Source organism: Zootoca vivipara, chromosome 10, assembly GCF_963506605.1.
Source record: "Zootoca vivipara chromosome 10, rZooViv1.1, whole genome shotgun sequence".
Taxonomy (NCBI): Eukaryota; Metazoa; Chordata; class Lepidosauria; order Squamata; family Lacertidae; genus Zootoca; species Zootoca vivipara.
The window spans coordinates 43,952,397-43,979,846 of NC_083285.1; the positions used below are offsets into that span (position 1 = coordinate 43,952,397).

At 43.1% G+C, this 27,450-nt stretch overlaps 3 protein-coding genes across 8 annotated transcripts in view; 1 reads left to right on the plus strand and 2 right to left on the minus strand.

The window, feature by feature from the left end:
* Positions 1–440: 440 nt before the first annotated feature.
* On the minus strand, positions 441–7,346 carry POLR2F (RNA polymerase II, I and III subunit F). The gene is made up of 5 exons (XM_035127150.2): positions 7,181–7,346; positions 5,805–5,874; positions 5,249–5,379; positions 1,822–1,893; positions 441–609 (listed from the first exon to the last, which is right to left on the minus strand). Exons 1-5 carry the CDS (start codon positions 7,198–7,200, stop codon positions 519–521), a joined length of 384 nt encoding a protein of 127 aa, XP_034983041.1. The 5' UTR covers positions 7,201–7,346; the 3' UTR covers positions 441–518.
* Position 7,347: 1 nt separating this feature from the next.
* Positions 7,348–19,821, plus strand: C10H22orf23 (chromosome 10 C22orf23 homolog). 4 transcript variants are annotated; one of them, XM_060279845.1, is made up of 8 exons: positions 7,348–7,526; positions 8,092–8,149; positions 9,439–9,552; positions 14,325–14,387; positions 15,009–15,194; positions 16,030–16,161; positions 18,079–18,179; positions 18,430–19,821. In XM_060279845.1, exons 2-8 carry the CDS (start codon positions 8,143–8,145, stop codon positions 18,550–18,552), a joined length of 726 nt encoding a protein of 241 aa, XP_060135828.1. In that variant the 5' UTR covers positions 7,348–7,526; positions 8,092–8,142; the 3' UTR covers positions 18,553–19,821. The 4 variants fall into 4 exon arrangements, with proteins under 4 accessions (XP_060135828.1, XP_060135827.1, XP_034983039.2 ...); XM_060279844.1 differs by having other exon boundaries at positions 7,348–7,457; XM_035127148.2 differs by lacking the exon at positions 8,092–8,149.
* Positions 19,822–20,252: 431 nt separating this feature from the next.
* MICALL1 (MICAL like 1) overlaps positions 20,253–27,450 on the minus strand; it is a 32,339-nt gene continuing 25,141 nt past the window's right edge. For 2 of the 3 annotated variants that reach the window (XM_035127146.2, XM_060279843.1), the window contains 5 exons: positions 26,939–27,032; positions 26,114–26,187; positions 23,510–23,624; positions 22,962–23,008; positions 20,253–21,487 (listed from right to left, as the gene is read on the minus strand). In XM_035127146.2, coding sequence (XP_034983037.2) covers positions 21,366–21,487; positions 22,962–23,008; positions 23,510–23,624; positions 26,114–26,187; positions 26,939–27,032 — 452 coding nt within the window. In that variant the 3' untranslated portion in view covers positions 20,253–21,365. The remainder of the gene's footprint in view (positions 21,488–22,961; positions 23,009–23,509; positions 23,625–26,113; positions 26,188–26,938; positions 27,033–27,450) is intronic. The other variant, XM_035127147.2, reaches the window with a different exon arrangement.

Consider the following 27,450-nt stretch of genomic DNA (forward strand, 5'->3'; position numbering starts at 1 on the left):
CTGAGAAGCCCACAGAGCCAGCCATGATCAGAGGGGAAATTGGGGGTTTCCACGGCAACTTGTTCCCAGGCACAAAGGCATGCCTGTCTGCTGGCAGACAAGAGAAAGGTCTCCTCTACTACAGGCCCCTGGAAAAGGGTGTGGGTCGGGCAGGGGGGAGGGTGTCTCTCAATTGCCTTAGAGGGCACCTGGCAGCCTGGCAGCTGCACAATCACTTTAAAAAACACTTAAATATACAACATGGCAGTCAGAAACAAGTACATGAGAGTCTGCTCTTGTGGCCCTCAACTAGTTTGCTGATGTAGTATTTCAAAGCTCAAATCTAGCAATAGGCCAAGTAGCCTGGATGCTCCAGAAAAACAGAAAGGAAAAAAGGATATTACGGCCTCTTCACGGAATTAGGTTGTGAGAGGGAAGAGTAAGCAACAAAACATTTATAGTGGGGTTTTAGTATTTATTTACACAAAAATAAAAACATCTGCAGTCAAAGTGAAGTCAGAGCACAGAAGGATAGCTGATCAGTCTGTGATAATTAGCTCATCCACACCCCAATCTTCATAGCTTCCATCTGGCAGATACCGGCGGATTATTATGGGAATCTTCCGGGCTCTGCAGGGAGGAAAGAAAAGTATATAGAAGAAGGCACTTTTGTCATATCGTGGAGTTTCGCATCCAAGGGCACTTTGGTGGAGTAAGATCACACAAAATGTTTACAAAAACTTCTGACGTTAAGTGAGGAGTTCCCCCACAACTCAGCAATAAATGGTCTGATTTAGTAATACTGAATCCCAACCAATGGATCATCCCCACCCCACCCCACCCCACCCCAGGAGGTGGAGAAACAAGTGAATAAAGATCCTGCTGGGATGACACAAATATCTGCCACATGTTGACCTATCTATAACACATCTGTCTAACAGAGTCTAAAGAGCTCACACACTTCATCAACCACTGAAATGGTCCCACCTTTGAGTGGAATACAATAGCTGTGAAAAAGCATTTGGAAAAGTGAACATTTCAAGACTGAAAGGAAAGAAACTCAAATCCAGATTAATCTAAGTAAGACTTTTTAGGTCAACAATGTAATTAGCCAGCTTGGAATTTGTCCAGGACATCAGGTTTATAATCTTGCAGCACATGAACAGAAAAAAAAACACATGAAAATCTTTTAAAGTCACAAGAATTCATTACATAGCCGTGTCCAGAATGGCGTAACTGGTAACAGGTCCCTCATCATGACTCCTTCCACACAGCTCAAACATGCAGCAAAACAAGCTTACATGTTTTTAATGTTTGGACTATTCAAACTTGTTTCCATGAAGTTATACAGACACAGATGTACAGATGCTAAATTATATGGAAAACAAGAGCCAAATCTCTAGACTCTTATGGAGAAAGCCTAGCTATAAATGAAATATATAAAAATCTAGCACAGATGTGAGGAAAGGTTGATTGATTTGTCCTACTATTTCTCATCACTTCTACAATGTGTGAAGCTGAAGTTATGAATCTCACTTGCATTATAGCAGGCGCGCAAGTCACCGGCACTTCTTTCACAGCTTCTACGTAATTTATGAAGCGGTACTATGACTTTCAAGCTAATGACGGTTCTACTGCACTTTTAATAAGAAAATGAATTTTCCATTTAAACTCCATATCAATACCAGCCTTGTCTGTAATCTACGTATGAATGAAATGACAGCAAATATTAAGAGATGGGATGAAGCCCTCTTCTTCACATTGCTTTATGTTAACTTTCCTCTTTCAGGGCTGAGCATTCTATGACAAATCATTTACACGTGGTTAAAATCTCCAACTTACTTGAGTTCTTTCATTGCAATCAGCAATGGGTCTGTCTCTCCTTCTAGCTCTACCATCACTGGAGCACACATGCTGGGAGGGAAAACAATTCCAAAATCATTACAGCAATAGGGATATACTGTGTGGCAGTAGCAGCTCTATTCTAAGTTCAGAGTGGGCAGTGAATTCCATCTTGCGTCATATTTTTTATTTAACCTGTGTTTTTATCCTTCTACTGTTAGCTTTTTGACCTAGTTTCGTGATTTATGCTTGCTGCTATTTTTTGCTTTATTTGTTTGAGATGTTTTGATTGTGTTTTTTAAATTCTCTATTGTAATTTTTAAATTGAAAGCCACCTTAGGCAGGCAAAAAGGCAGAATAGAAATATCTGAAATAAATAAAGCAAACAGAGAATATAATTGTCAGACACGCACATTATTCTTACAGTCGCCAGCAAACATGTCTCAGCTGGCTTATCAAAGCAGCTGTGCTATGTGGGACTCCTATTAACTTCAGGGAGAAAAGCAGTCCAGGGATCTTTTGTATCTACAAACTACATTTATTTTTGCCCTTTCAATGTTGTGGTAAGATACTCTTAGGCTCAGCTCAGGAGTACTGTATTGCATTACACTGATTCCACGTGCTTGCCTGAAGCCCTAAATAGATCTTGCCAAACACTAGACATCACTCCACTTTCAGTGACCAGTTAATCCTGAGCAGAAAAGGGCTGTTTTTCACTTCCAGATTTTACAGAATGCCAAGCAGGGAAAATATCCATCTTCTGCAAGACATCAGGTATCTTAAGTAACAACGGACACAGGTGGAGCAAGGTACTTTCAGTACCTCACCCTAAAGCTTCCCTTTCTCTTTGCCCAGTAGACTGGAGTAGATGTAGTAATTTTGGTGCCTAGATAGATATCCCACCTCCTCCCTCCAGATCTTCCCTTGTGTGAACAGTGAAGTTATTATATGCTAATATAAGTACCGTAGCATCAATGTATTAGAAAAATTGTATTACCAGGAAACTTAAGAGACTTGGACCACACATCATTTATTCAAAGCACACAAAATGTCTAGACCAATTCTTTAAGAAGCACGTACCACCTTCCCTGACGGACGGTCTTGTTGTTTGGAACAAATGAGAAACTATGAAACGAACTGTGTGGTTTGGAATTTATATAATAGAGGACTGATATTCTGTATGCTTTTAGAAGTTGTTTTGCTAAGCTGCAAGAGCAAAACCTCCCCAGTCGGCTGAGCTCGCTGGAGACTGCCTGGTAACATCTGGACATTTATAGAGTGGATTTATAGGCTGTGGCGCACTTTGAATTTGAGATAAGAAGCTATCTCAAGGATTCAGGCAGCAGAGGGCAGCTACAGGGCAGGAAAGCCATAAATTTGTTTGAAAAGACTGTGCATATTGCTAATGGGCTGTGTTCCGCCTGGGAAAGCTGTATCTTTGCGCTTGATGGACTTTTTGAGGAGAAGAGGGAATATGATCTGAGTCTTCCAAGATGGCGATTGCCTGTATCTGATTGTCGACGCGGCCAGAGAGGCACTCCAGTTTAAGAGGGGAGCTACGGGGAGGTTGGATTTGACAAAAAACCCACACAGAAGAACAATTCTGTCTCAAATCTCGTTTGCTGCTCATCTCAAAAGCTGTGATAAAGAGAGGAAATAACATCTAGAGGATTTGATGGGAAAAGATCGGGAACAGAATAGACTATGAGGAAGATTTGGACATTAGAATCAGGATGGCAGGGCGAAACGTTATTCAGAATCCCCAGATTCTGAAGCATGGGAAGTCAAAAATTGTATGATTTGGCATAATATTCGGTTTAATTGATTGTATTTGTATAATTTGAAATATTTGATGTGATATAATTGGTTTGTAATTGGAAAAATTAATAAAAATTATTTATATAAAAAAACCAAAATGTCTAGACCAGGCACCCCCAAACTTGGCCCTCCAGATGTTTGGGGACTACAACTCCCATCATCCCTAGGTAACAGGCCCAGTGGTCAGGGGTGATGGGAATTGTAGTCCCAAAACATCTGAAGGGCCAAGTTTGGGGATGCCTGGTCTAGACAATACACCTTAAATTCAAGACGGTTTTTATTTTAACAATTATGGATGCAAATTAGCTTTCTAAAAATTCTGGTTTGCACATGAATAAGATTGCCTGGAAATACTGGTTTTTTTTAATTAAATAACCTACGTATTATTATCACCAAAACATGCACTAAGTCAATGCTGCATTCACATATAATATTACACCTGGATGAGAAGTTGAAAAAACATTCTCAGCAAAATAACTATGCATGCTATACTGATCTAGCTCCTAGAGCAGGCATCCTCAAACTGCGGCCCTCCAGATGTTTTGGCCTACAACTCCCATGATCCCTAGCTAACAGGACCAGTGGTTGGGGAAGATGGGGATTGTAGTCCAAAACATCTGGAGGGCTGAAGTTTGGGGATGCCTGTCCTAGAGGTATATACAGGCCTAGATTCTGTATTCATGGCATATTAAGTTATGCAGCCACAGGTGTTAACTCAGAGATACAGCATGGGAACCTATTTAGGATGAAGAAAACTCTTTTCTCCTTGACTAAGCTTCCTTATCAATGTAAAGAAGATTGTGCATCATATACATTCACTGAAAAATGAAATGTATTTACTAACTACAAGAATATAAAATATGAAGAAAAAATAAAATCTTATGTACCATTTTGTTATATACAGTAATTAGTATGTAAGTTGACAAGTGTTTTTTCCTTTCATTTCCACTACTACTTTAAGTATAAACAATGTTTTATTGAGTTGATGCTTAATTATTTTAAGTTTTAGCGGTTTTTGTTGTTTATTATGCATTTATTGTTTGCATGTTTGTGGACCCATAATAAAAAACAAAAAACAAAAAAACACCGTTCTCTTAGCTAATTAAAGCACACCTCCATAACAGCATTCTAGAAAAATGAGATACTGTACCTACATTTTATGAAAATATAATGGAATTATATGAAAACCTAGAACCAGAGTAAAAGGTGCAATTTCGCATGCTCATATGAAAAGCTTTCAGTAGGTGAGATTAGGTGGCAGATTATATGCAACCTGTTCTTTGTCTCCCCTTATGCATAGCTTGCTTCTTTTGGTGATCCACTGCACGCGTAGTTGACACACATGTGGTCCCTCAAGACCAGAGTTTTGTGTGGGTGTATTCTGCAACACGTCACTGACACAGTAACAGTGTGTTACTGGCCCATTGGCTAAAGCACCTAACCTGGATATTGTCCTTGGTTGGAACGCCAAATCTTTTGAGGGGGAGAGTATTGAGATAAGAACTAGGTGTAGTTGTAAACAGAAGTAACTTTAAACACACGAAATATGTACTGTACTACCGATCTTCATTGACTAATATCCATATTCCTGGACCAAAACCATACTTACGCTATCTGGAGGGCACGTGTACCAAGAACTCTGGCACGCTCATATTTGGTCATATAAGGAGTGGTGATTCGCTTCTGGTTTGCCTGCTGGCGTTCTCCAGAGGGGAGGATTTCTACATTTTCCTGACCCTCCTGTAGCACAAATATAAGGAATTATAACCATATTCACAGAGTTATATGTGTATTAGTTGTTAAGAGCCACTTGAGATCAAATTCAAATCTACAGAGAAGATTTCAATAAAATATATTAAAATAAAGGTCTGAAAGAGGAAAACCATTAGAGAGAAGTATTTATTTGATTTACACATAAGGCTACTAAGTTTTACCATTTCAAAAAAAGAGAAAGGCATTAAGCTATGAGATATGTTCACCTTAATAGATTAGAATTTGTTCCCTAACCTTTTTCCATTGTTCTCATCACCTGAGTTTTGGAGGAGTTGTTGACGTTAGGCATAGGAGCCATGCAGGTACAGGTTACAGACACGGATACAATAACTGCAGGTAAATGTTAGGATGTTTACATAGGCTATAGGACATCATATATTGAAGTCATTTACCTCCTCAGCATTTTCCAGATCATCCAGTCCTTCATCTTCCTCCACATCATCAAAATCATCTCCATCGAAACTGGAGGAAGAAATGTATCAAAGGCTTATACAAAGTTTCAGAGCTCAAATCTTACTACATCCCTGTTTTCAAATACTCTCTTGCTTGTTTTCATAATACCCCACTAAATACACAAAACGTTTTTTGGAATTGGCTAGTTAATGTATCTTGCTTAAACTTTACTAACAGCAAGATTCCCTTTGCAAAATCATCAACAAAATATGTTCAACTACTGTAATCTCCTTTGCCAAGGCTTCCAAGATTGGAGAACTAAAACCTGCCATCACAGCTCTCGTACATCTTCCAAGAATCTCCAAATCCCAGCATGAATCTTTCACATATCCCAGAAGACTTGGGGAAAGGTTGGTGGCAACATGCAGTAGTGGCTAGTTACAAGTTTGAGGGCCACTAGTCTTGGATTCCTTCCAACTTTTCTAAGACACTTTGGACCAGTTCAAAATACTATAAAGGTAAGACATTTATGAGAATGGCTGCCATGACATGAGATACATAGCATGTACCTCCATGTAAACAATGCATCTTATTCTCACAATCCTTTCCACTGCATTGAGTGGAAGGTTTGGAAGAACTGAGGAAATATGTTAATGGTCATATTAATTTCTGAGAGTTTGAACTGACAGCTTGGCAACTGGTTTAATGAGCGACCACAGACAAATCACCGCCTTTCTGTTTTTTGCACCTGAATACAGTATAAGAAAAAGGGAAAGAAAAGAACCTAACCACCACCTACCAAAATCTGGAATCAAGCACAAGACTGCTCTCCCCTCCATTGGCATAGCCAAAGGCGGCAGGGGGGGGGGAGCCTAACAAAAGTCCTCCCCCCCTCCAAAAAAATCCCATGCTCCCCTCCTATAATTCTACAAACTGGTATTCAAAGACATTACTGCTGCCAACTGTGGCAGCAGGGCATAGCCATTGTGGCTAGTAGTCACTGGCAGCCTTATCCTCCATGAATTTGGTCGATCCTCTTTTAAAATCATCCAACTTTTGTGGCCATCACCACCACAAAACTGTTGGTCAGCCATGAAGCTCACTGGTTGAGTTTTGGCCAGTCCCTATCTCTCCACCTAACCTACCTCACAGGGTTGTTGTGTGGAAAGAATGTGGATAGGAATAACCAGGTAGGTTGCCCTGAGTTCCTTGGAAGGAGGACGCAATAAGAATAATGTCAATAATGGCGTTTAATATTTGGGAATCCAGCAGCACAGCACAAAATAAGCGCCCTGCGTAAATACCGCCGCTGCTGCCTACAGAAACCCCAACGACCGACCCCCACCCCCCCTTTCCCCTCACGAGGGGCCCTTACTTATCCTCGTTGTCAGACATGCTGAGGCTTTTCCGGGTTCGCCGCGACCTCTCGCGATACCAAGGGCTCCGACGAGAAGCGAGGTGCCCCGCACGAGGGAGCCAAGAAGCACCCCGGCCACCGCGCGCAAACCTCGCAAACGTTCTACCGGCAACGATTTTTTCAGCGCATGTCTTTCCGGGTCGCAGCTGACGTCACCGGAAGTGGTCGCCGGAGGTGGTTGCTATGGTGACGGGAGCCGCCAGCTCGGGCAAGAGGAGGAGGAGGAGGATGTGAGGTATTCGTCTTACCCTTACAAATGAAGGGAACAATTAAGATCCTATGAGGGAACTTTTTTCTTTTAAAGGTAACAGGGTGGGATTGGGGCGACCACAGTATATGTAAGGCGGATGGGGAGAAAAGAAGATTGTCCCCCCCGTTGTTTGCGAGGCAACAAACTGCTCCGTGGCGTCACGTGCGATGCCAAAATCCCCCCTGGAACCAGTCAGGAATAAGAAATGCACACGGATTAATTGCAGCAACATGCACGAGGGGCTGTGTGTTCCTTTATGGGATTGCTGCTTTGTTTGTATTTTACTGCTTATGAAACGTGTTTTTATCTTGTATTTTTATACAGTGAACTGCCCTGAGATCTACGGATGAAGGGCGGTATACAAATTTAATAAAATAAAATAATAAAGATGTCTTTATCTTTAAATTGGTCTTGTGAGAAAATCTGGCTGAGCCCCGCCCCCCAAATCAGGACAACTGTAGTTTAGCCATCACTGAGCTGCAGTTCCAGCACCATGAACAAACTACAGTTCCCAGTATTGGGGGGAGGGGCATGTCGGCTTTAAATATATGGTGTGTATACAGCCTCAGCATGAGAAACTCATATGTTGCAATAATACCTGAAATATTTGGTTTCCTAGAATCATAGAGCTGGAGAGACCAAAGAACCAGCTAGTTCAGCCCTCCATCACATGACAGGTGGGTATCCAACCCCTGCTTAAAAAGCATCAATGAAAGAGAGTTCACCACCTTCTGAGGGAGTTCATTCCACTGTTGAACAGCTCTTACTGTCATAATGTTCTTCCTGATGTTTAGTCGGAATCAGCGTTCAAAACTCCTGTTTTTCTAGGCGTGTTTTGCGACACGGAATTTCATTAATGTGAACAGTTTCTGAGCTCTGAGAGCAGTACTGAGCCTTAGATTTCAGATTAAAATTGCAACTGCTGGAAGAAAAGGGGGGGGCTTTTTTCTGCCTCCTCACTTCCAGCCACTTTCTGAAAACTGGAGAAAGGACCCTCATAAGAATATTAGGGGGGGGGGCAGGGAAAGTATGACTTTGTTTTTTGCAGTCTTCAGATGAGGACTAAACCATGTGAAAAATGAGCATAATATTTTAGCTGTGGTTCACTCATTTTCAGCTTTGTATTCTTGTTATTAAAAAATGTGTCTAGACACTCCATTGCAGTGCCTATAACCTAGGTTTAAGGTGCTATTTAGCTAGCTTTCATATCTCAGTTTGTAACTTGAATCCATTGGCTTGAGTCCTACCCCCCAGAGCAGGAGAAAACAAGTTTTCTCAATCTTCCATGTGACAGCCCTTTAGATCTTACTTGGTTCTAAGCCCCACTGAAAGTCTGAAAGGCTGATTTCTGAGTTTTTGTGTATTTTTATTCGTAAGAGAGACATACAACAAATTAATATTTAAAATAGCATCTCAAACACAGTTCTAAAAAAATGGAACTGTAACAGCATCAGCTGCTTTTTGTAATTTGCCTCCTGTCCACCCATACCAAAAGCCGTTAGAAAGCCTCATATCTTTCTAAAGGCAGCCAAAGATTTGCAGCTTTTCAGGTCTGAGATAATTATTGAGGATGAGAGAAAATGCTGTAAAAAATATGCTTCTGCCAACTGAGGTTCCCATCCCCTTCAATGATGGAATACAAAGGGTTTTCAAGGTTAAAACCAGCACCATGAATATGGCCTGGAAGCACATTAGCAACCAGTACCCAGTAAATATGCATAGGACTGGACTGCATATAAGGCAATCAAATCCGGAATGCATTTAAACCATTGTACTTGTAACTTCTCAAAGTATAATTTTCACTCCACATCTTTTTTTCAGTAGTACCTGACAGCACGGTGAAAGGGTAAAATTTGTTGATGTTGACCAACGTTTATTTGTAAAACTATATTTGGTGATGGAATATGTCTTAGAGGTGTAGTTCTAACCAATGCAGAAAATGCATTTCTTTATCTTTCTTTTAAAGGTGCTGCAATGGCTGCCCGAGACAGGACCACACCTGCTGTGGCAAAAGGCTCTGGCTTCTGGCATGTTCCCATTGTAACCGAATATAGCCAGGAAACACAGAAACTGTTGAAAGGTAATTAAGGCCGTTAAGCAGATATTAGAACAAGACTGAGCTTTCGTAGACCTTGCCCAGCAACTTTGTACCCTGCTTCATGCACCAGATCATTTGGCCATGCTGCCCTGTATAATCTTCTTTGCATTCCCACGCACAGAGGTCCTTGAGATTGTAGATCCACATTCACTATCACAATCTGCAGTCCATCTAGCACCCATTGCCCCTCTTTTGCAGCCTGTCTGCACCTCGGGCAACAGCAAGTGCATATACAGCAAAGTCTCTGCAGTTACATGAACACTGAAAGGTGCTTTCTACCAGGTCAGATCATTGAGTCATTTTATTCAGTATTGTCTACAAAGATTGCATGCAAGGTGGGAATCTGGGGCTCTCCAGATGTTACTGAACTCCCACCATTCCTGTTTATTGTCAATGCTGGTTGGGCCTGATTGGAATTGGAGCCCAACAGCATGTGGAGGGCCACAGATTCCCCACCACTGTTCTATGCTGAAGGGCAACTGCTCTGCAGGGTTTCAAACAGGAGTCTTCCCCAGCCTTTGTGGATAAACAAGGGGCTGACATCATGCATACTACCACCATGCTACAGGTTTTCCTTGAGCCCATCCATATGGCAGGAGTTTTATTGTATAAGTGCAAGAAAATAGATCCCCTTCATGGATCAATGCCTTGTCGTGGCGAAGGGGCTTGAATAACTCAGAGAAGCTATGAGCTATGTCATGCAGGGCCACCCAAGATGGACAGGTCATAGTGGAGAGTTTTGACTAAACGTGATCCACCTGGAGAAGGAACTGGCAAGCCACTCCAGTAACCCTGCCAAGAAAACTCCATGGACAAAGACAACAGGCATATAAAAGTTATGACGCTGGAAGATGAGCCCCTCAGGTCGGAAGGCGTCCAACATGCTACTGAGGAAGAGCGGAGGACAAGTACAAGTAGATTCAGAGCTGATGAAGCGGCTGGGCCAAAGCCGAAAGGATGCTCAGTTGCGGATATGCCTGGAAGCGAAAGGAAAGTCCGATGCTGTAAAGAAAAATATTGCATAGGAACCTGGAATGTAAGAACCATGAATGGAGGTAAGCTGGATGTGGTCAAAAATGAGATGACAAGAATAAATATCGACATCCTGGGCATCAGTGAACTAAAATGGAAGGGAATGGGCGAATTCAGTTCGGATGACTATCATATCTACTACTGTGGGCAAGAATCCCGTAGTAGAAATGGAGTGGCCCTCATAGTCAACAAAAGAGTGGCAAAAGCTGTAATGGGATGCAATCTCAAAAATGACAGAATGATCTCGATACGAATCCAAGGCAGACCTTTTAACATCACAGTAATCCAAGTTTATGCACCAACTACCGGAGCTGAAGAAAGTGAAATTGACCAATTCTATGAAGACCTACAACACCTTCTAGAAATGACACCAAAGAAGGATGTTCTTCTCATTACAGGGGATTGGAATGCTAAAGTAGGGAATCAAGAGATAAAAGGAACAACTGGCAAGTTTGGCCTTGGAGTTCAAAATGAAGCAGGGCAAAGGCTAATAGAGTTCTGTCAAGAGAACAAGCTGGTCATCACAAACACTCTCTTCCAACAACACAAGAGACGACTCTACACATGGATATCACCAAATGGGCAGCATCGAAATCAGATTGATTATATTCTCTGCAGCCAAAGATGGAGAAGCTCTATACAATCAGCAAAAACAAGACCTGGAGCTGACTGTAACTCAGATCATCAGCTTCTTATAGCAAAATTCCAGCTTAAACTGAAGAAAGTAGGAAAAACCACTGGGCCAGTAAGATACAATCTAAATCAAATCCCTTATGAATACACAGTGGAAGTGAGGAACAGGTTTAAGGATTTAGATTTGGTGGACAGAGTGCCTGAAGAACTATGGATGGAGGCTCGTAACATTATACAGGAGGCAGCAACGAAAACCATCCCAAGGAAAAGGAAATGCAAGAAAGCAAAATGGCTATCCAACGAGGCCTTACAAATAGCGGAGGAGAGGAGGCAAGCAAAATGCAAGGGAGATAGGGAAAGATACAGGAAACTGAATGCAGATTTCCAAAAAACAGCAAGGAGAGACAAGAGGGTCTTCTTAAATGAGCAATGCAAAGAAATAGAGGAAAACAATAGAATGGGGAAAACCAGAGATCTGTTCAAGAAAATTGGAGATATGAAAGGAACATTTCGTACAAAGATTACCATAATCAAGGACAAAAGTGGTAAGTACCTAACAGAAGCAGAAGACATCAAGAAGAGGTGGCGAGAATACACAGAGGAATTATACCAGAAAGACATGGAGGTTTCGTACACCCCAGGTAGTGTGGTTGCTGACCTTGAGCCAGACATCTTGGAGAGTGAAGTCAAATGGGCCTTAGAAAGCACTGCTAATAACAAGGCCAGTGGAAGTGATGATATTCCAGCTGAACTATTTAAAATTTTAAAAGATGATGCTGTTAAGGTGCTACACCCAATATGCCAGCAAGTTTGGAAAACTCAGCAATGGCCAGAGGATTGGAGAAGATCAGTCTACATCCCAATTCCAAAGAAGGGCAGTGCCAAAGAATGCTCCAACTACCGCACAATTGCGCTCATGTCACACGCTAGCAAGGTTATGCTTAAAATTCTACAAGGCAGGCTTAGGCAGTATGTGGACCGAGAACTCCCAGAAGTGCAAGCTGGATTTCGAAAGGGCAGAGGAACCAGAGACCAAATAGCAAACATGCGCTGGATTATGGAGAAAGCTAGAGAGTTCCAGAAAAACGTCTACTTCTGCTTCATTGACTATGCAAAAGCCTTTGACTGTGTCGACCACAGCAAACTATGGCAAGTTCTTAAAGAAATGGGAGTGCCTGATCACCTCATCTGTCTCCTGAGAAATCTCTATGTGGGACAAGAAGCTACAGTTAGAACTGGATATGGAACAACTGAGTGGTTCAAAATTGGGAAAGGAGTACGACAAGGTTGTATATTGTCTCCCTGCTTATTTAACTTATATGCAGAATTCATCATGCGAAAGGCTGGACTAGATGAATCCCAAGCCGGAATTAAGATTGCCGGAAGAAATATCAACAACCTCAGATATGCAGATGACACAACCTTGATGGCAGAAAGTGAGGAGGAATTAAAGAACCTTTTAATGAGGGTGAAAGAGGAGAGCGCAAAATATGGTCTGAAGCTCAACATCAAAAAAACCAAGATCATGGCCACTGGTCCCATCACCTCCTGGCAAATAGAAGGGGAAGAAATGGAGGCAGTGAGAGATTTTACTTTCTTGGGCTCCTTGATCACTGCAGATGGTGACAGCAGTCACGAAATTAAAAGACGCCTGCTTCTTGGGAGAAAAGCAATGACAAACCTAGACAGCATCTTCAAAAGCAGAGACATCACCTTGCCGACAAAGGTCCGTATAGTTAAAGCTATGGTTTCCCCAGTAGTGATGTATGGAAGTGAGAGCTGGACCATAAAGAAGGCTGATCGCCGAAGAATTGATGCTTTTGAATTATGGTGCTGGAGGAGACTCTTGAGAGTCCCATGGACTGCAAGAAGATCAAACCTATCCATTCTTAAGGAAATCAGCCCTGAGTGCTCCCTGGAAGGACAGATCGTGAAGCTGAGGCTCCAATACTTTGGCCACCTCATGAGAAGAGAAGAATCCTTGGAAAAGACCCTGATGTTGGGAAAGATGGAGGGCACTAGGAGAAGGGGACGACAGAGGACAAGATGGTTGGACAGTGTTCTCGAAGCTACGAACATGAGTTTGACCAAATTGCGGGAGGCAGTGCAAGACAGGAGTGCCTGGCGTGCTATGGTCCATGGGGTCACGAAGAGTCGGACACGACTAAACGACTAAACAACAACAAGAAAATAGACTTGCATTTCAGAGTTATCTAATTTGTGGGCTTCTCACACTTCTGATTTATGCAAGTCTACACTTAAGATCACAAAGCAAATAATATATATTACATCATAATACAACTAATTTTTAATGGTGTTGAAAGTGCAAACTGGGATTATAAAGTAAAGGCCTAGTTTCACAACCACTTTCATAAACGATGACTACAGAAAAAAACCTAGGTCAAGTCAGGAAGGATTTCCACACCTGCCATGATGTAGTGGAAGCAGCGTCTGGCACACTACCACAAGCTGCCCAAGCTCCCAACACATGGGGACGAGTGCACATGTCCCATTTGCCATGCTCTGCAATTAGCTCCATGTCGGCAAAGATTGCGTTTCTCTCACTGCCGCTGTCCACTGAAGTTTTAATGGAAATGGATTCTAAGCTGATCTGAAATTTTGTGTTAAAAAAAAAAGCTTCTGTCTAATGGCCTTTCTGAATAATACTTTTAAAATGAAAGATCCAGTACAAACTCATAAAAGTGTCTCTTTCCTTTGGATTTCTGTGTTTCAGAAGGTATTTAAAATATTTGTATTCTTTTTTAGAAATATGGGGAGAATCAATTATTCCATTTGGGTGTCTCTTGAAAAGTTCAAGTCGTCATCACCATTTCACCCAAGAATTCCACTTATTGAGATCAGTGGGAGCTGATGGCGAATCACACTTTTGGAGATTTAAGTAGTTATTTTCCTGTATATACTTTAAATAAACACACACAAAAAACACCTTGCCTAAGATCTTTTAAGAATCTGTAGGACCATTGCTCTTCCTGCATAACTGCTGTTTATGTTAAAACTAATCCTGTGAAGGTGATGATGTCTTAGGAATTTTCAGGCCATGATATTTACAAATAGCTTCTGTTTTTCAGTGATGATGCAAGAATCCAAACTCACCAACTTCCAGCAACGTCATCTCACAAACTGCATAAAGCGTGAGTTATGTCTAAATTCAGCCTTGCTGTTACACTTAGCATTGCTGCTGTGTTGTTGGTTGTTACTAGTTCACAAAGTCCAAATACGGTTTAGTCACATTCATGTTAGCCATTTACAAACAAACAAGTCATCCCTTTGGAAAGGAAATTAGCATTGACTCAAGCAGTTAAACAGAATGTAAGTGGAAATGAGTCATGGATGGTTCCCTAACAGATACTAGTTCTAGCCAGCTCTCTCTGTAGAGACATAATAAAGGCTGTTTTATTGTTCTGGTCACTGCATATACTGTAAAACTAGATTTGTAAAACTAGATTTGGGTAGTTTTTATTAAAAGCTGAGAATCAAAAGATTCTGAATGTTAAATGTGATCTACCATGCTGCACCATGCATTTGCAGCCAAACCAATTGCCAGAGCCTCTGCTGAGAGGTTGTGAGTAGAGCACTGTGCATCTGCTTGGCTGTGTTAGGCCTTTGGTTCAAATCTGCGCTCTTGAAATGTTTGGTTTTTACCAGGTATACCTTTGAAGCCTCTGTCAGGATTACATTCACTTACTTCTATCAGGAAGTCACAAGATCTGCTTCCTTGATCTTCCACTATTGGTCTTTCCTTCCTTCCTTAGGAGGTGACTCCCTTCCTGAGAAATGCAACCCAACATCCAGCAAAGAAGCAGAGCTTCCCACGCCTGTCTCACCACCAAAGGCTTTTTTGTCCATCAGTCCATATGGAAGACCTCGTCTCCGGCCTGCTGAGATGTGCCGGGCAGGCGATGCATACATCCGGGAGAAATTCAGGCCCCAGGCCACCCGTAAGGAAGCAGACCTTTGCAAATGAGGCTAATTTTGAAATGGGAGTTAAGTAACTGTGACATTTTGCATTTATGTAGCACTTCAGAATGTAAACTGGGTTTAGTACTCTTCACAACAGCCCTGTCAGGTCAGCATTAACAGTCCTTCCATGTGCAATGGGTGGGTGTGTTTGTGCTGAAGCTGATGGATAAGCGACTTGCCTAGGGCCACCAATAAGTTTATGGCTGAGGGCAGGATCTGAACTGGGAAATTTCTGGCTTCCAGCTCCTAGCCACTGCAGTGCGGTAGCTCACAAGATTTCTTTGCAGTAACATTTATGAAAGTTCCTGTTTGTGAAAGCTCAGCAGAATTTTTAGACCACACACTGAAATTTTCCAGGTGTTAAATCAGTTTTCACACCTCTCCTCTGAAAAGCTTAATAGAATCTAGTTTCCATTACCGGTACTAAGGCTACAAGACTTATGCATGTTTACCTGGGAGCAAGCCCTGTTGAACACAGTGGGACTTACTGCCAAGTAAATATGAATGGATTGTGTTGTAACCTCTGCCCTCCTCTTACCAGTTTTGGTGCCTGCCATACCTTGCTGTTTTCAGGTTGTTTCACATTAAGTGCTGATTGATTTGTGTCAGAACTTCTACTCAAAATATTTGTCATTTTCAGGATGCACGGCATCTGCAGCCTAAGGTCTGTGGTGCGATTTTGATAAATCTCCTATGCAGACACCTTTGTAGGAGTTCTGTATATCTAGCACAGAAACTGCCTAAAGAGCTTGCAATAGAAGAAAGCACTTCTTCCACATGTTGTACATCATCTGCTTGCTTTGGCATTTGTAGGAGACCTGGAGAAGGAGAAGGAAAGACTCCAAAACATTTTTGCAAGGGGAAAGGACAAAGTTGAAAAAAAGCCGAAGAAAGAGCCAGTCAAGGTAGAAGAGAAGGTCCCAGAACCAGACCGGTTTGAAGAATGTATGTACAATGGATTGCCTTGGTTGAAAGCAATGATCTGGTGTTCTATGCATGGTGGGGAGGCTGCTCTCCCATTCTGAAGTATAGGAATTGGTCAGAGGAAAGTAAGGGTTGTATTATTGGATTCAGGGAGAGCCCTAAATTAAGGAATCTCCCTTATTGTGTCTTGTCATATAAGGTTACCTCACTAAGTAGGAACTATAGAGTGCAGGGAAAATTCCACCCCATAAACATGACTTTGGTCAGTGGTGCCTTCTGCTCCCCATGATGGCACTACAGCAGTCTGATGCAAGATTAATACATATTTAAGATTAATACATATTAATACCTGGGACGCAGGTGGCGCTGTAGGTTAAACCACAGAGCCTAGGGCTTGCTGATCAGAACGTCGGCGGTTCGAATCCCTGCGACGGGGTGAGCTCCCGTTGCTCGGTCCCAGCTCCTGCCTAGCAGTTCGAAAGCACATCAAAGTGCAAGTAGATAAATAGGTACCGCTATAGCGGGAAGGTAAATGGTGTTTCCGTGTGCTGCTCTGGTTCACCAGAAGCGGCTTAGTCATGCTGGCCACATGACCTGGAAGCTGTACGCCGGCTCCCTCGGCCAATAACGCGAGATGAGAGCCGCAACCCCAGAGTCGGCCATGTCAGGGGTCCCTTCACCTTTAAGATGGGTATGAGTTACAAGGGCTAGATCCGTGTCTGAGCACATACAATGCAGACCTGACTTGGTAAAGCTGTCCAAATATACAAGCAGACTAGGCAGGCAGCCTAGTTTGCCTAATTAAATGGACTCCTGCGACAACAGAAACAGCACATGTATTGTGGGCTTGTGTCCACTGTGTAAAGGGAATTCACACTGCAGACCCCCATTAGTTTCGGGGCCCCAGAGGTGCATCCCATGTGCATGGGAACGCCTTCACCGTGCCAGTGACATCTGTGGCATCAAAAACCTTGAGATGAGCTCATTCTGAAAAGCATCTGCCAATGGTGTGGGGGAATATTTTCATATTTGATTTGGAAAACATGCTGAGTAGGTGATGTACATACATGCAAGTTGGAAAAGCTATGCGTATTTTCCTCTCCATTCAAATATGTTGATTGGTAGTGATCAGGCAAAAGTCATTCATAAACAGGGCTGTACACTGCCCTGATGATTGGTGAGAGGATGGTATACAATTAAATACTTTTATAAATAAAAATAAAATAGAAAGGAAACAAAATGTTATTTTAAATTTTTAGGACAGTATTTTTACATTATTTGTAATTGTTTACCATGTCTATTTAGTAATTGTTTTATACCATTTTCTAATAAGATTGTATTTTTAATGTATATTAAGGCAGCCCTGTGTGGTGTATCAACACTAAAAGGGCAGAATATAAATGCTCTGATGAAAGATTCCTGCTGGATCAGCATAAGGGCCATCCAATCTAACATTCTGGCAAGCAACTGCTGGCCTGTACTTGTTGCCCTCCAACCACAGCAACTAGCCCAAAACATCTGGAGGGCACCAAACCCATCTTCCCTGGCCCTTGAGCCATGCTGCCTGGGGTTGATGTATATTGAACTCCAGCAAGTTGATAGCCATAAAATTGCTCAGTCCCATTTCAAAGTTACCTAAGGCTCTGACCGCCACTTTTATATTGCAGGCATATTCGACAAATTAATTAGGCACTGTGGGAAGACTTCCTTTTCATACATGTAAATAAACCAATTCAGTCATCAAGCTTTCTTTCCAACACAGCAATGATCCTTTCCAAGTTTAAAGAGCATACTAAAAATGAATACAATATGTATAGTAATTAGGAAATTGGATGAGTCAGAGTTCCGGGAGTACTTATGTGTTCCTGCCTTCAGGCTCCCTCATTCCATATTGTTTCATTTTCTCTCCCCCTTCCCCCCCCCCCATAAAATGCTCAGTGGTTAATGAAGTTCAAGATCGAAAGAGGTTTCTGGAAGAAATGGAGGCCCTGGGACAAGGCAGATTGTACCGAGGGATCATCCTCACTGAAATATCACAGGTATGTGGCCTCTTCTGGTTTGGACATTGTCATGTATAGTACTGAGCATTACTGTTCTAGTCTGATAACTGGCCATAATGTATTTTGAGAAGGTGGGGAAAGATTTGACGGACAGGTATATGAAAGACATGAAGATCCTTTAAAAAAAATGCAACAGGGGTGGGAGTAAATCTCAGGCTGTGATTGCATGTGATTTTGTGATGAAAGTGTCTGGAATTCTCACTGCCTCCCCTTCCCCTGCTTTTTGCAGAAGGTACGAGAGATGGAGATCATCGACAAACAGAGAAGTGCAGAACTGAAAGAGGCGATGGCTAAATCCTTCAATATAGGCAACAAACCTGACCCTGAATGCACAAGTCAAGAAGACCAGTAGTCCTTTTCCACTCCAGAACATTATTGCACAAGGGTGCCAGAACTAGGCTTTCCACAAGACAGTTTCAGAAATGGCTCTTAGCCCTTAAGTGGCAAATGGAAGTGTTTCAGTGCCCCCAGGAGCTGTGTTTTTGCAGGAACTCAAAATATTCTATTTTCATAGCCTTTAACAGCAAGAGGCATTTTCAAGGGTGTGGTTTAAAAGCAGCCATAGGATTAATGCCTGGCTACAGTAAAGGGCACTGAATGGGCATTTCCCCTTTAAACAAACCAGCAAGGGGTAGAACTTCCATACCTATCTAGTCTCAATGTGAAACATAACAGTATGCAGTTATCCCTAGAAGGTTGTGCTTCTGCTTGTTAAAATCAGAACAGCCTATTATAGGAAGTGTTTGGGTCAAATGCTCATATCCTTTACTTTTCACACGTTTTCTGGTGAAAGCTGAAAGTTAATGCTGCTGTCTCTTACAATCTTGCGTACAATTATACCTGACAAATAATAGTGCCTGCTGCTTCAGAGCTAGTAAGAACACTGTGAGGACTTGTTTTTAATTTTATGGCTACCTCAATGAGATTGGGAGCATGGAGAAACATGTCAGGACCAACCTAGATATAACAGAGGGCACCCATGTTTGTTTATTCACAGGCCTACCCCATTCATGACTAAAGCTGGGGCCAAGGAGGGCTGATATATTACTTGCTTTAACTCACTGTGCTCTGTCACGTGAAACATTTTCTGCCTGTTTAGCTCATGGTTGGTATTGGAACCAGGGCAAATGCCTGACGTGACAAGAGTGGAAAGAGGTAAATTGGGGAAAGAGGAGGCAACCAGCACCCCTTACCTTTTATTGTAAAAAGAACACCCACTCCAGTTTAGTTGTGGGGCAGAAGTGTGAATACAAAATACAGCTGCCCCCTCAAGGCTACTATACCCCTCATATACTCTTCTCAGATTATTATTATTTTTAAAAACAAGACTGGTATGAAATATATACATGAGACTTTTCTATTTTATATGCCCTGGGACTACCTTTATAAGAGAGGGTCTGTTTTGTTTCTACTGTGATTCAAAACAGAAAAATAAACACCAACACTGTTGCTAAATACAATAGTTTTATTTCATTTGTTTGTTCCCTGCATGTAAGTGGAGTTTGTGGTTAATACAGTGTAATTCTGTCCATCAGGGCTAGGGGGATTTGTGATGGGAGCGTCTCTGGTGGCATTTTGTAACAGTTTCATTTTAGAGGGGAATGTTGTGCTTTGGGATCAAACCCCGGGGTGGCCTTTCTGTGGAGAGCAGGATTCAGCAGGAGGTTGCCATCCACTTGTGGGGACTGATAACAAGGCCCCGAACCAGCGCTGGCAATACTGATGAACTCAGATCCCCTTCTGGGACAGCGTAGGCTGAGCGTCATAGCCAGGGACTGGCCAAACATTCCATCATATTTGGATAAGGCAGCACAGCAATTTGCTCTGGGCTGGTAGTCTACTCTGCTAACAAGAACCCAAGACTAACAGCTGACTAACCAACACCTACAATACTATCAGTGTTTAACTCAGACCAAACAAACATCTCAATAAATAGCTCCTCCACTCGGAGGAGAAGGCAGAAAGGAAGGTGGGAAGGCACCTTCCCTCCCAGCACACACGCAAACACACACACACACACGCAAACAAATAAAAACAAAGCTGGAAGGGAGAGGTGGAAATTCAAGCTAAGGAAGCAGTATAGAAAGGACCCCTCTTACACTCTTAGGAAAGTATATACATGTCAAGCTGAGGGGGGAGCAGCTGGAATCCCTCCCAAATGGGCTAAGGGTGGCACTGGTGAGCAAGGCAAAAAGGAAACCTTGTTGGCATTCAGTACAACATGAGATCTTACGCCCTCACAGTGGAGGGGAACATTGGACCCTTTCCCAGCCCACTGTGTCCCTTGAAGAGCACCATGGATGAAATTTAGCAGCAGCAACCAAGAGGGTGAAAAGGCCCCATGAGTGTCCGATTCAGACCTTATCAAGTACATGAAAATCCAACCCCCTTAAGCTTTCCTCCCTGCATTGCTAAAAAAGGTTTCCAAGAGACTCAGCATTCACAGCACATTGGCCGGAGGAGAGAAATAGGCCACTGGTTAGGCTCTTGGCTGCTTCTATCTGCCCTTATGGCATGGAAGCCTTTCCCGTTTAACAGTTTTAAGCCAAAACAAAAAAAATAACCATGCTCCAAAAGCCCCAAACCTTTCCAAATGACCGAAGTGGGATTTCTGACTAGCAGGCTAATGAAAAAAGGGATTTGGAGCAGGGGAGAGGAGTCCCCATCCCTGGACTACTATGGAAAGTCTCCTCCTCCCCGAAGGAGAGGGGTACGAGGCACATGTGACTATCACAGTTGAGAGACGGGAGGGGGACAATTAGTGCAAGTTTCCCACAGACACCCAAATTCTGCACTGCTCAGAACCAGTAATAAGAAGCACACACGTACAACCGAGGAAGCCTAAAGCTATTTCACTTTCCCACCCCTACCTAGAAGCTGAAGAGACAAGTAGCTTCCTCCTCCAGTCTGTCCCTCCAACAATTTCAGTGCTGACTAGGCTTGTCCCACCTCTCTCCCCTTTTACTAGGCAAAGGAGCTTCTGTTGCTGGAAGCTGATGGAATTTCTCCAAGGGAAGCCAGCTTTGGTGTATGGCGAGGCACAGCATTGGTGGTGGTGGTGGGAGGGCAGGGCAGGGAAGGGGCAGGAGGCACAAGCCCCATTTGCCAGGTGGCCAACCAAACAGGACCGATTTTGTCCCTCCCCACTTCTGGCTGCTTCCTGCTTTAGCTTTTCTCCTTGGGCGACTTGCTTTTTGACTCATGTTTGTTCCCAAGCAGTTTCAACACTTTCATGGGCTTGAATTTCCCTCTTTTCTTGCTATCAGCTTCGGTCTCCTTATGAAATTCTGGAGAAAGAAGGGAGGGGGAGAGAGAAAGTACAGTGATCACTTTCTGTGGAATGCATCTGGAGCTGGGCAAGAGAGGAAGGTTAGACAATGTTTTCAACTGAGTCAGACAGGAGCTCAGCACTGGCAGTAGCTCTCCAGGGTTTCAGACAGGAGTCGCCAACACTATTTGCAGACGCCAGGGACTGAACCTGGGCTAAAGTCCTCCCATATATACCAGGATCTTCATGCAACAAGTATACACAAAGCATACCCTGGCAAATGCCTGTAACATCATGGATGCCACAGTTCTGTACTAAAATTAGATTCAGTAACCAGAAAATCCAAATGCCTCAAGGGATTACATTAGCTAAATTAGCATAAATCTGCTTATTTGCATGCTTCATACAACAGGCCATTTGTCAGGACAAGCATTGTTTACAGAATCTGGAATTATTATTCTGCAAGGGACTGAGCAAGGAGGATCATCACCTGTGGAACATTGCAAAAAGGGAGGAAAAACAATCACTAAATAGATTTGTGACCCTTGCTGTTTGCCAAAACAAACATGCACCTAAATAACTGGAATTATCCCTGGGTTGATCCCAAAGCAGTGTATATCCTGCCATTCTGCAGGAGTCCAGAAGAAAACCCATAATGTTTTCTTAGTCACTGAATTTAGTTTCCTGATTAAAAGGGGGGGAAACAGGACAACAGAAAAAGGTTTCTAGCCTTTTTGGATGTGAAGAAAATGCTTGAAAATGCAGCGTTAAAATATCAGAAGCCATAAAGGAGACTAAATTAGCAAATTACCAAAAACAAGCATGCATCCATGAAAGAATTTCCATGGCTTTCATTCTTCTTCTAAAATAGTTGTTTCAGAAGGGAAGAGAAAGCTTAGATTCTCTTTGCCCCCCCAGGCAACTATTAAGAGGGAAGGATTCAGATTTAGGTGCAATGTCTCAGAGCTTCCTCCTTCTGTATTGCAACTGCTTCTGTGATGAAGAACAGGACCTGGGCTATAGGGATTATGTGTTGCTCTGTGCTGGGAGCAATATTCCCCAACAACAGAGGGAACATGCATGCACCACCCATGGCCAAAGGCAGTTTGGGGAGAAAGCAGAGGAGCATTTGACATCCTGTCCCAAATTTCCCCCCACCTCGGCTTCCTGCCCCTACTGCATCTGCAGCAGAAGGCTACTTTCCTGAGTCATCAGCAGGATTACAATGAATAAATAAATAAATAAATAAATAAATAAGAAAAATTATGCAAATTTACTTGATTTTGCATTTAAGTCATACAATTCAGCTTTTCTTGGAGCAGAATTCAAATTGCTTGGGTGCATACTTTTAGTGTGTTCAGTATGGAAAGGACACATAAGCACACTGTGTCCTGGTTAACAGTCGTTTTAGCTATCTAAATGAAAGGTGGGTTAGAAATATTTTAATAAATAATATTCAGGAACCAATGCCTTAACTCCTGGACCTCTCTTACCTTTCTTTTTAATCATGGCTTCCAGCATTTTGTCCTCCTCTTCTTCCCTGGTAAAACAAGGGGAAGGAATAGTAAGATTCGGCCTTTGCCAGAACAGTTGAAGTGCAGCTTCTAAAAAGATGTCATTATGCCATAGAACACAAGAAGTTGCTCTTCTCCCGATCCTGCTCAACCAATAGTTTCTATGCTAGGGGATAGGGCCATATGGCCCTCCCCTAGAAGGTGTTGGGCTCCAACTCCCATCAGTCCCAGCTATCATGGCCAATGGTCAGGGATGATGGGAGCTGTAGTCCAGAAACAACTGACAGGCCACAGGTTCACCATCCTTGGCCCAAGTAGGAAAGCCATTCTTTCAGATCCCAAATGCACCACAGTTTTGGGCAAGCTCCTAGCACTATCTCCCCTGGACAAAGCTCTTCTGTTTTGTCTAGGGAAGATGTTCACTGTAAAAATAGCATTTGGGGCCATGCAATTACAGCCAGATTTACAGTCACCCCAGCCCTGTTATTTGGAAGTAGGCCATTTCCAACCACTTCCCCTTCTGCTACCTTTGCCGGTCCTCGTCCAAGCAATTGACAATGGCATTCCGCTGCTCAATAATGGTCACCAGTTCTTGCATCAGCACCTTCTCCCTCACGCGGTCCTCATCTGTCCAGTCTTTCTCTGTCCGCCAAGAAAGAGAGAGGTGAGTAGGTGGTTATTTATTTACTAGGTGTTCATACTTATAAGTCCAGCTTCCTTGAAACGGTCCCCGAGCAGATTACAAAAAAATGTGACAATGAAACAAGTACAGTTTACATTAAAATCGTAAAATAAAAGCACAAGAACACCCAACAGCAAAACATCAGCACAGAATAGCAGCAAAGAGCAATGCAGGAGTGACATGATGGAGCTTCCTAGGGTTAGATGGTCACACTTCTGCTCTGTGAAGGATTACATGACAAGTGTGCGCTTGAACCCAGCGTGCTCCTCCTTTTAACACAAACAGTGCTGGAAATACCACAAAGTCTGAGCGAGTTCTGGCTTTCAAGGATAAAAGGTGGCCCTTATGAAGGGGCACAACCCATGGGATTGTGTGGGACAGTGTGTGTCAGTTCCAGATAAAATGGGTGAGAAAAATCTGTGTCCCTTCAGAAGAAGAGGAGTTTGGATTTGATATCCCGCTTTATCACTACCCAAAGGCGTCTCAAAGCAGCTAACATTCTCCTTTCCCTTCCTCCCCCACAACAAACACTCTGTGAGGTGAGTGGGGCTGAGAGACTAGCCCAAAGTAACCCAGCAGCTGCATGTGAAGGAGCTGAGATGCGAACCCAGTTCCCCAGATTATGAGTCTACCGCTCTTAACCACTACACCACACTGGCTCTCAGTGTGGACTACAACCCACATCGTCCTTGACAGGGTGTTGGTCAGGACAGACAGGAGTTGTAGCTTAGCAACCTCTAGCTTAGCTTAGCTTAGCAACCTCTGGAAGGACCCAAGTTAGCCATTCCTGAGTTGAAGGGGTCTCGGGTAGTAGAGTTAAGGAAAACCTCTGCCTGGTCCCCAGAGAGCCACTGCCCTTCAGAGTACACAGAACTAGGCTGGGCAAAGCAACGTGTAAAGCAGTGACTCAGTTCAAGACAGCTCCATGTTGCTTTCTTGCCTGTGAGGCTGAACATCTTCCAAGTTCTCCTCACAAAGGGTCAATTGTGGCTCAAGAAACACTGGGTTTTGCTCACTATGTTCTTCCCCATACCTCTCTACAGATCATCCGTGCCTTGAGCCTGTTTTGAGAGCTTCCCTCCTGTTGGACTTTCATTAACTAACTAGGGCAGGAAATGCCATCGACTGAAGGCTGGCAGTAGGGAAAGAACCTCTCGTTTTATTGAACAGTGCTCTCTGCTGGCAGTCAATGTGCGTTGAGATAATATTCTGCTCAGAGTAGTATTGTGCCTACATATAGGTTCCTGCCGAAACTCTGAAATCCTTCAATCTCAGCAAGCCTTAGAATAGTCCTGTAAGGTAGGCCGCTATTATTCTGTTTGTATTGCAGATGAGATTGAGGCTGGGGATCTATGGCTTGCTAAACGCCACCTAATGCGCCCATGGCAGAGAGAAGGTTCAAACTAGGGAGTTCTTCTCTTAGCTGACACAGTAACAGCACTTGTCTAAACTAGCAACACTCAGGCCATAGTGGAAGAACAGCTGCTGGACCCCAGGTATTGGGGAGTTTCCTAGCCTGCCATTCCATCAGGCTGAAGCATACAGAAGAAAGGACTACTCCACCAGCTCCACTGAGAAGTTGTCTCCGGCAGGCTTTTCTTCTCCCTCAAACCATCTTGCCATTCTGTCAGACAGCAGCAGAGCAAAGGGCAGGGAAGCAGGACCACTTTACTGGCTCTGATGCAAAATCAGCAACTTTTGGCTGTTCCTCTCCTTGAACACTTTCCTTTCCAGGTAGTCAAAAGAACACCATATCTAAGAACTAGTTTCTGAATTTCACTTATTTGCTCCTGCTGCCCAATCCTTTTTCCTTTTGTGTTGTATCTTTTCAATTTTAAACCTAGGGACAGGGGTGTTTGTGGAATGCCCTCCCTAGTGAGGTGTGTCTGTCTCCTTCATTATTGACTTGCAGGCGAACTCTAAAAACATGCCTGTTTCTCCAGGCATTTGATGGCTGAAAGACACTGCTCTTGGCAACCCTGAGGCCACTGACTGAAACAATGTCTATAGCTGTTTTTTAAAATGCGTTTAACATGCTTGTAACTGTTTTTGACTGTTTTTAGTTGTGATTTATCATGGCTGTTTCTGCAGTCCTAGACTTTTTCGGCAGGAAGGGTAGGATATAAATTGAATGAATGATTTATTGATTGCTATTCAGTCTTTTTTTGGCTGAAGAGTAGGGTAAATAAACAAACGGACATATATAATTTTAAGGATACTGAAGGAACTGTAAACACCTCATGAAGAGGCATACTTAGGCTAACGCTCAAAGTGAGCAGCCTGGAGCACTGGCCATTCCAGCAAAGCCTGAGCACACCAGGGGAACAAGAAACAGCTCACATCGCCTGGCATGTAGGCCCTGTAACACTGTTCCCTTCAAATGCATCCAAAATCATTTTCAGGTCCTTCTCAAATGCTACGGTAAAGATCACTTAAAAAAAAACTTTACCAGGTTTGTTGAGGAGGCATCGCAGTTCATACTCCACGTCAGCCTGACGCTGCTCCAAGTTCTGCTGCTTAAAACTAAAAGGAAGGAAAAGAGGAGAGTTACATACCAGCACCAAGATGTGGGAGCAGTGGGATGGGAATCTTCAGCAAGGCAAATTTATTTTTAACAAAATTTGCATACACCGCTTAACTGGAAGTAAAACTTCTAAGTGGTTTACAAAAGGCATAAAATATACATTAGAATTATTGATAAAAGTTAAAGTTATTTTTTAAAAATAAAATATATAAATAAAATCAGCTAGGCTAAAATGGCAGATTAAAATTTCTGTCAGTTTTTATGTGCTTGCGTAAAGTTTCTGGCAGGTGCTGAAAGCAGTACAGTAAAGTTGCCTGCCTGGTGTCAATAGGCAGTGAGTTCCAGAGTTTTGGTGGTGGCCACCTGCAAGATCTACTTCTTACAAGTGCAGAACTAATATTATGTGGCATCTGTAATAGTGCCAGTTAACTAGCTCATCCTCCTTGTCATTATGGCATTCCCTACCACAGCCGACTGAGCAAAGTCCAGACTCTTTCAGAAGGTTGGAAGATCCACTCCTGGATGGGGAATCTGTGGCTCTCAAGATGCTGCTGGATGACAGTTCCCATCATTGCTGACCGCTGGTCATGCTGGCTGGAGACAATGGGAGATGGAGCCCAACAACATATGGCGCCCCCAACCTCTGATCTAACTGTTTGGGATGGCCTTCGGTGCTTGGGATTGAGCCTGCAAAGAGTGGCACTTGCTCCCTAGAAAGTGTGTGGCCATTAATCAATCACATGTACTTACATATAGATGAGTTCAGACTCCCGGCGCACCAGCATGTGCTTCTCGTGGATGAGCTTGAACCAGTCAACCAGCAGGCCGTCTTCAGGAACATCTGCTGGTCAAAGGGACGGAGGAAGGGAAAGAGCTCAGAAGGCTACATGGGTACGAAGCTACCTTATTGTCCTGGCCTATCCCAGATAAGGAAGATGCACGTCTGACAGTTAACTCTTTGTTGGCTAGAGAAACACTTACAGCAGCTTCCATCACGCTCTGGATATACATACTCACACACTTCTAGCCTCTACGCCAGGCACCCCCAAACTTCAGCCCTCCAGATGTTTTGGACTACAATTCCCAACTTCCCCGACCACTGGTCCTGTTAGCTAGGGATCATGGGAGTTGTAGGCCAAAACACCTGGAGGGCCGCAGTTTGGGAATGCCTGCTCTACGCAGCTGTCCATAGGTCTGGGCCCTATGGAGAAGTTGCAGCAACGATGGGGGCCCCTGCCATCCTCCGGCTTATCTGACAGGTG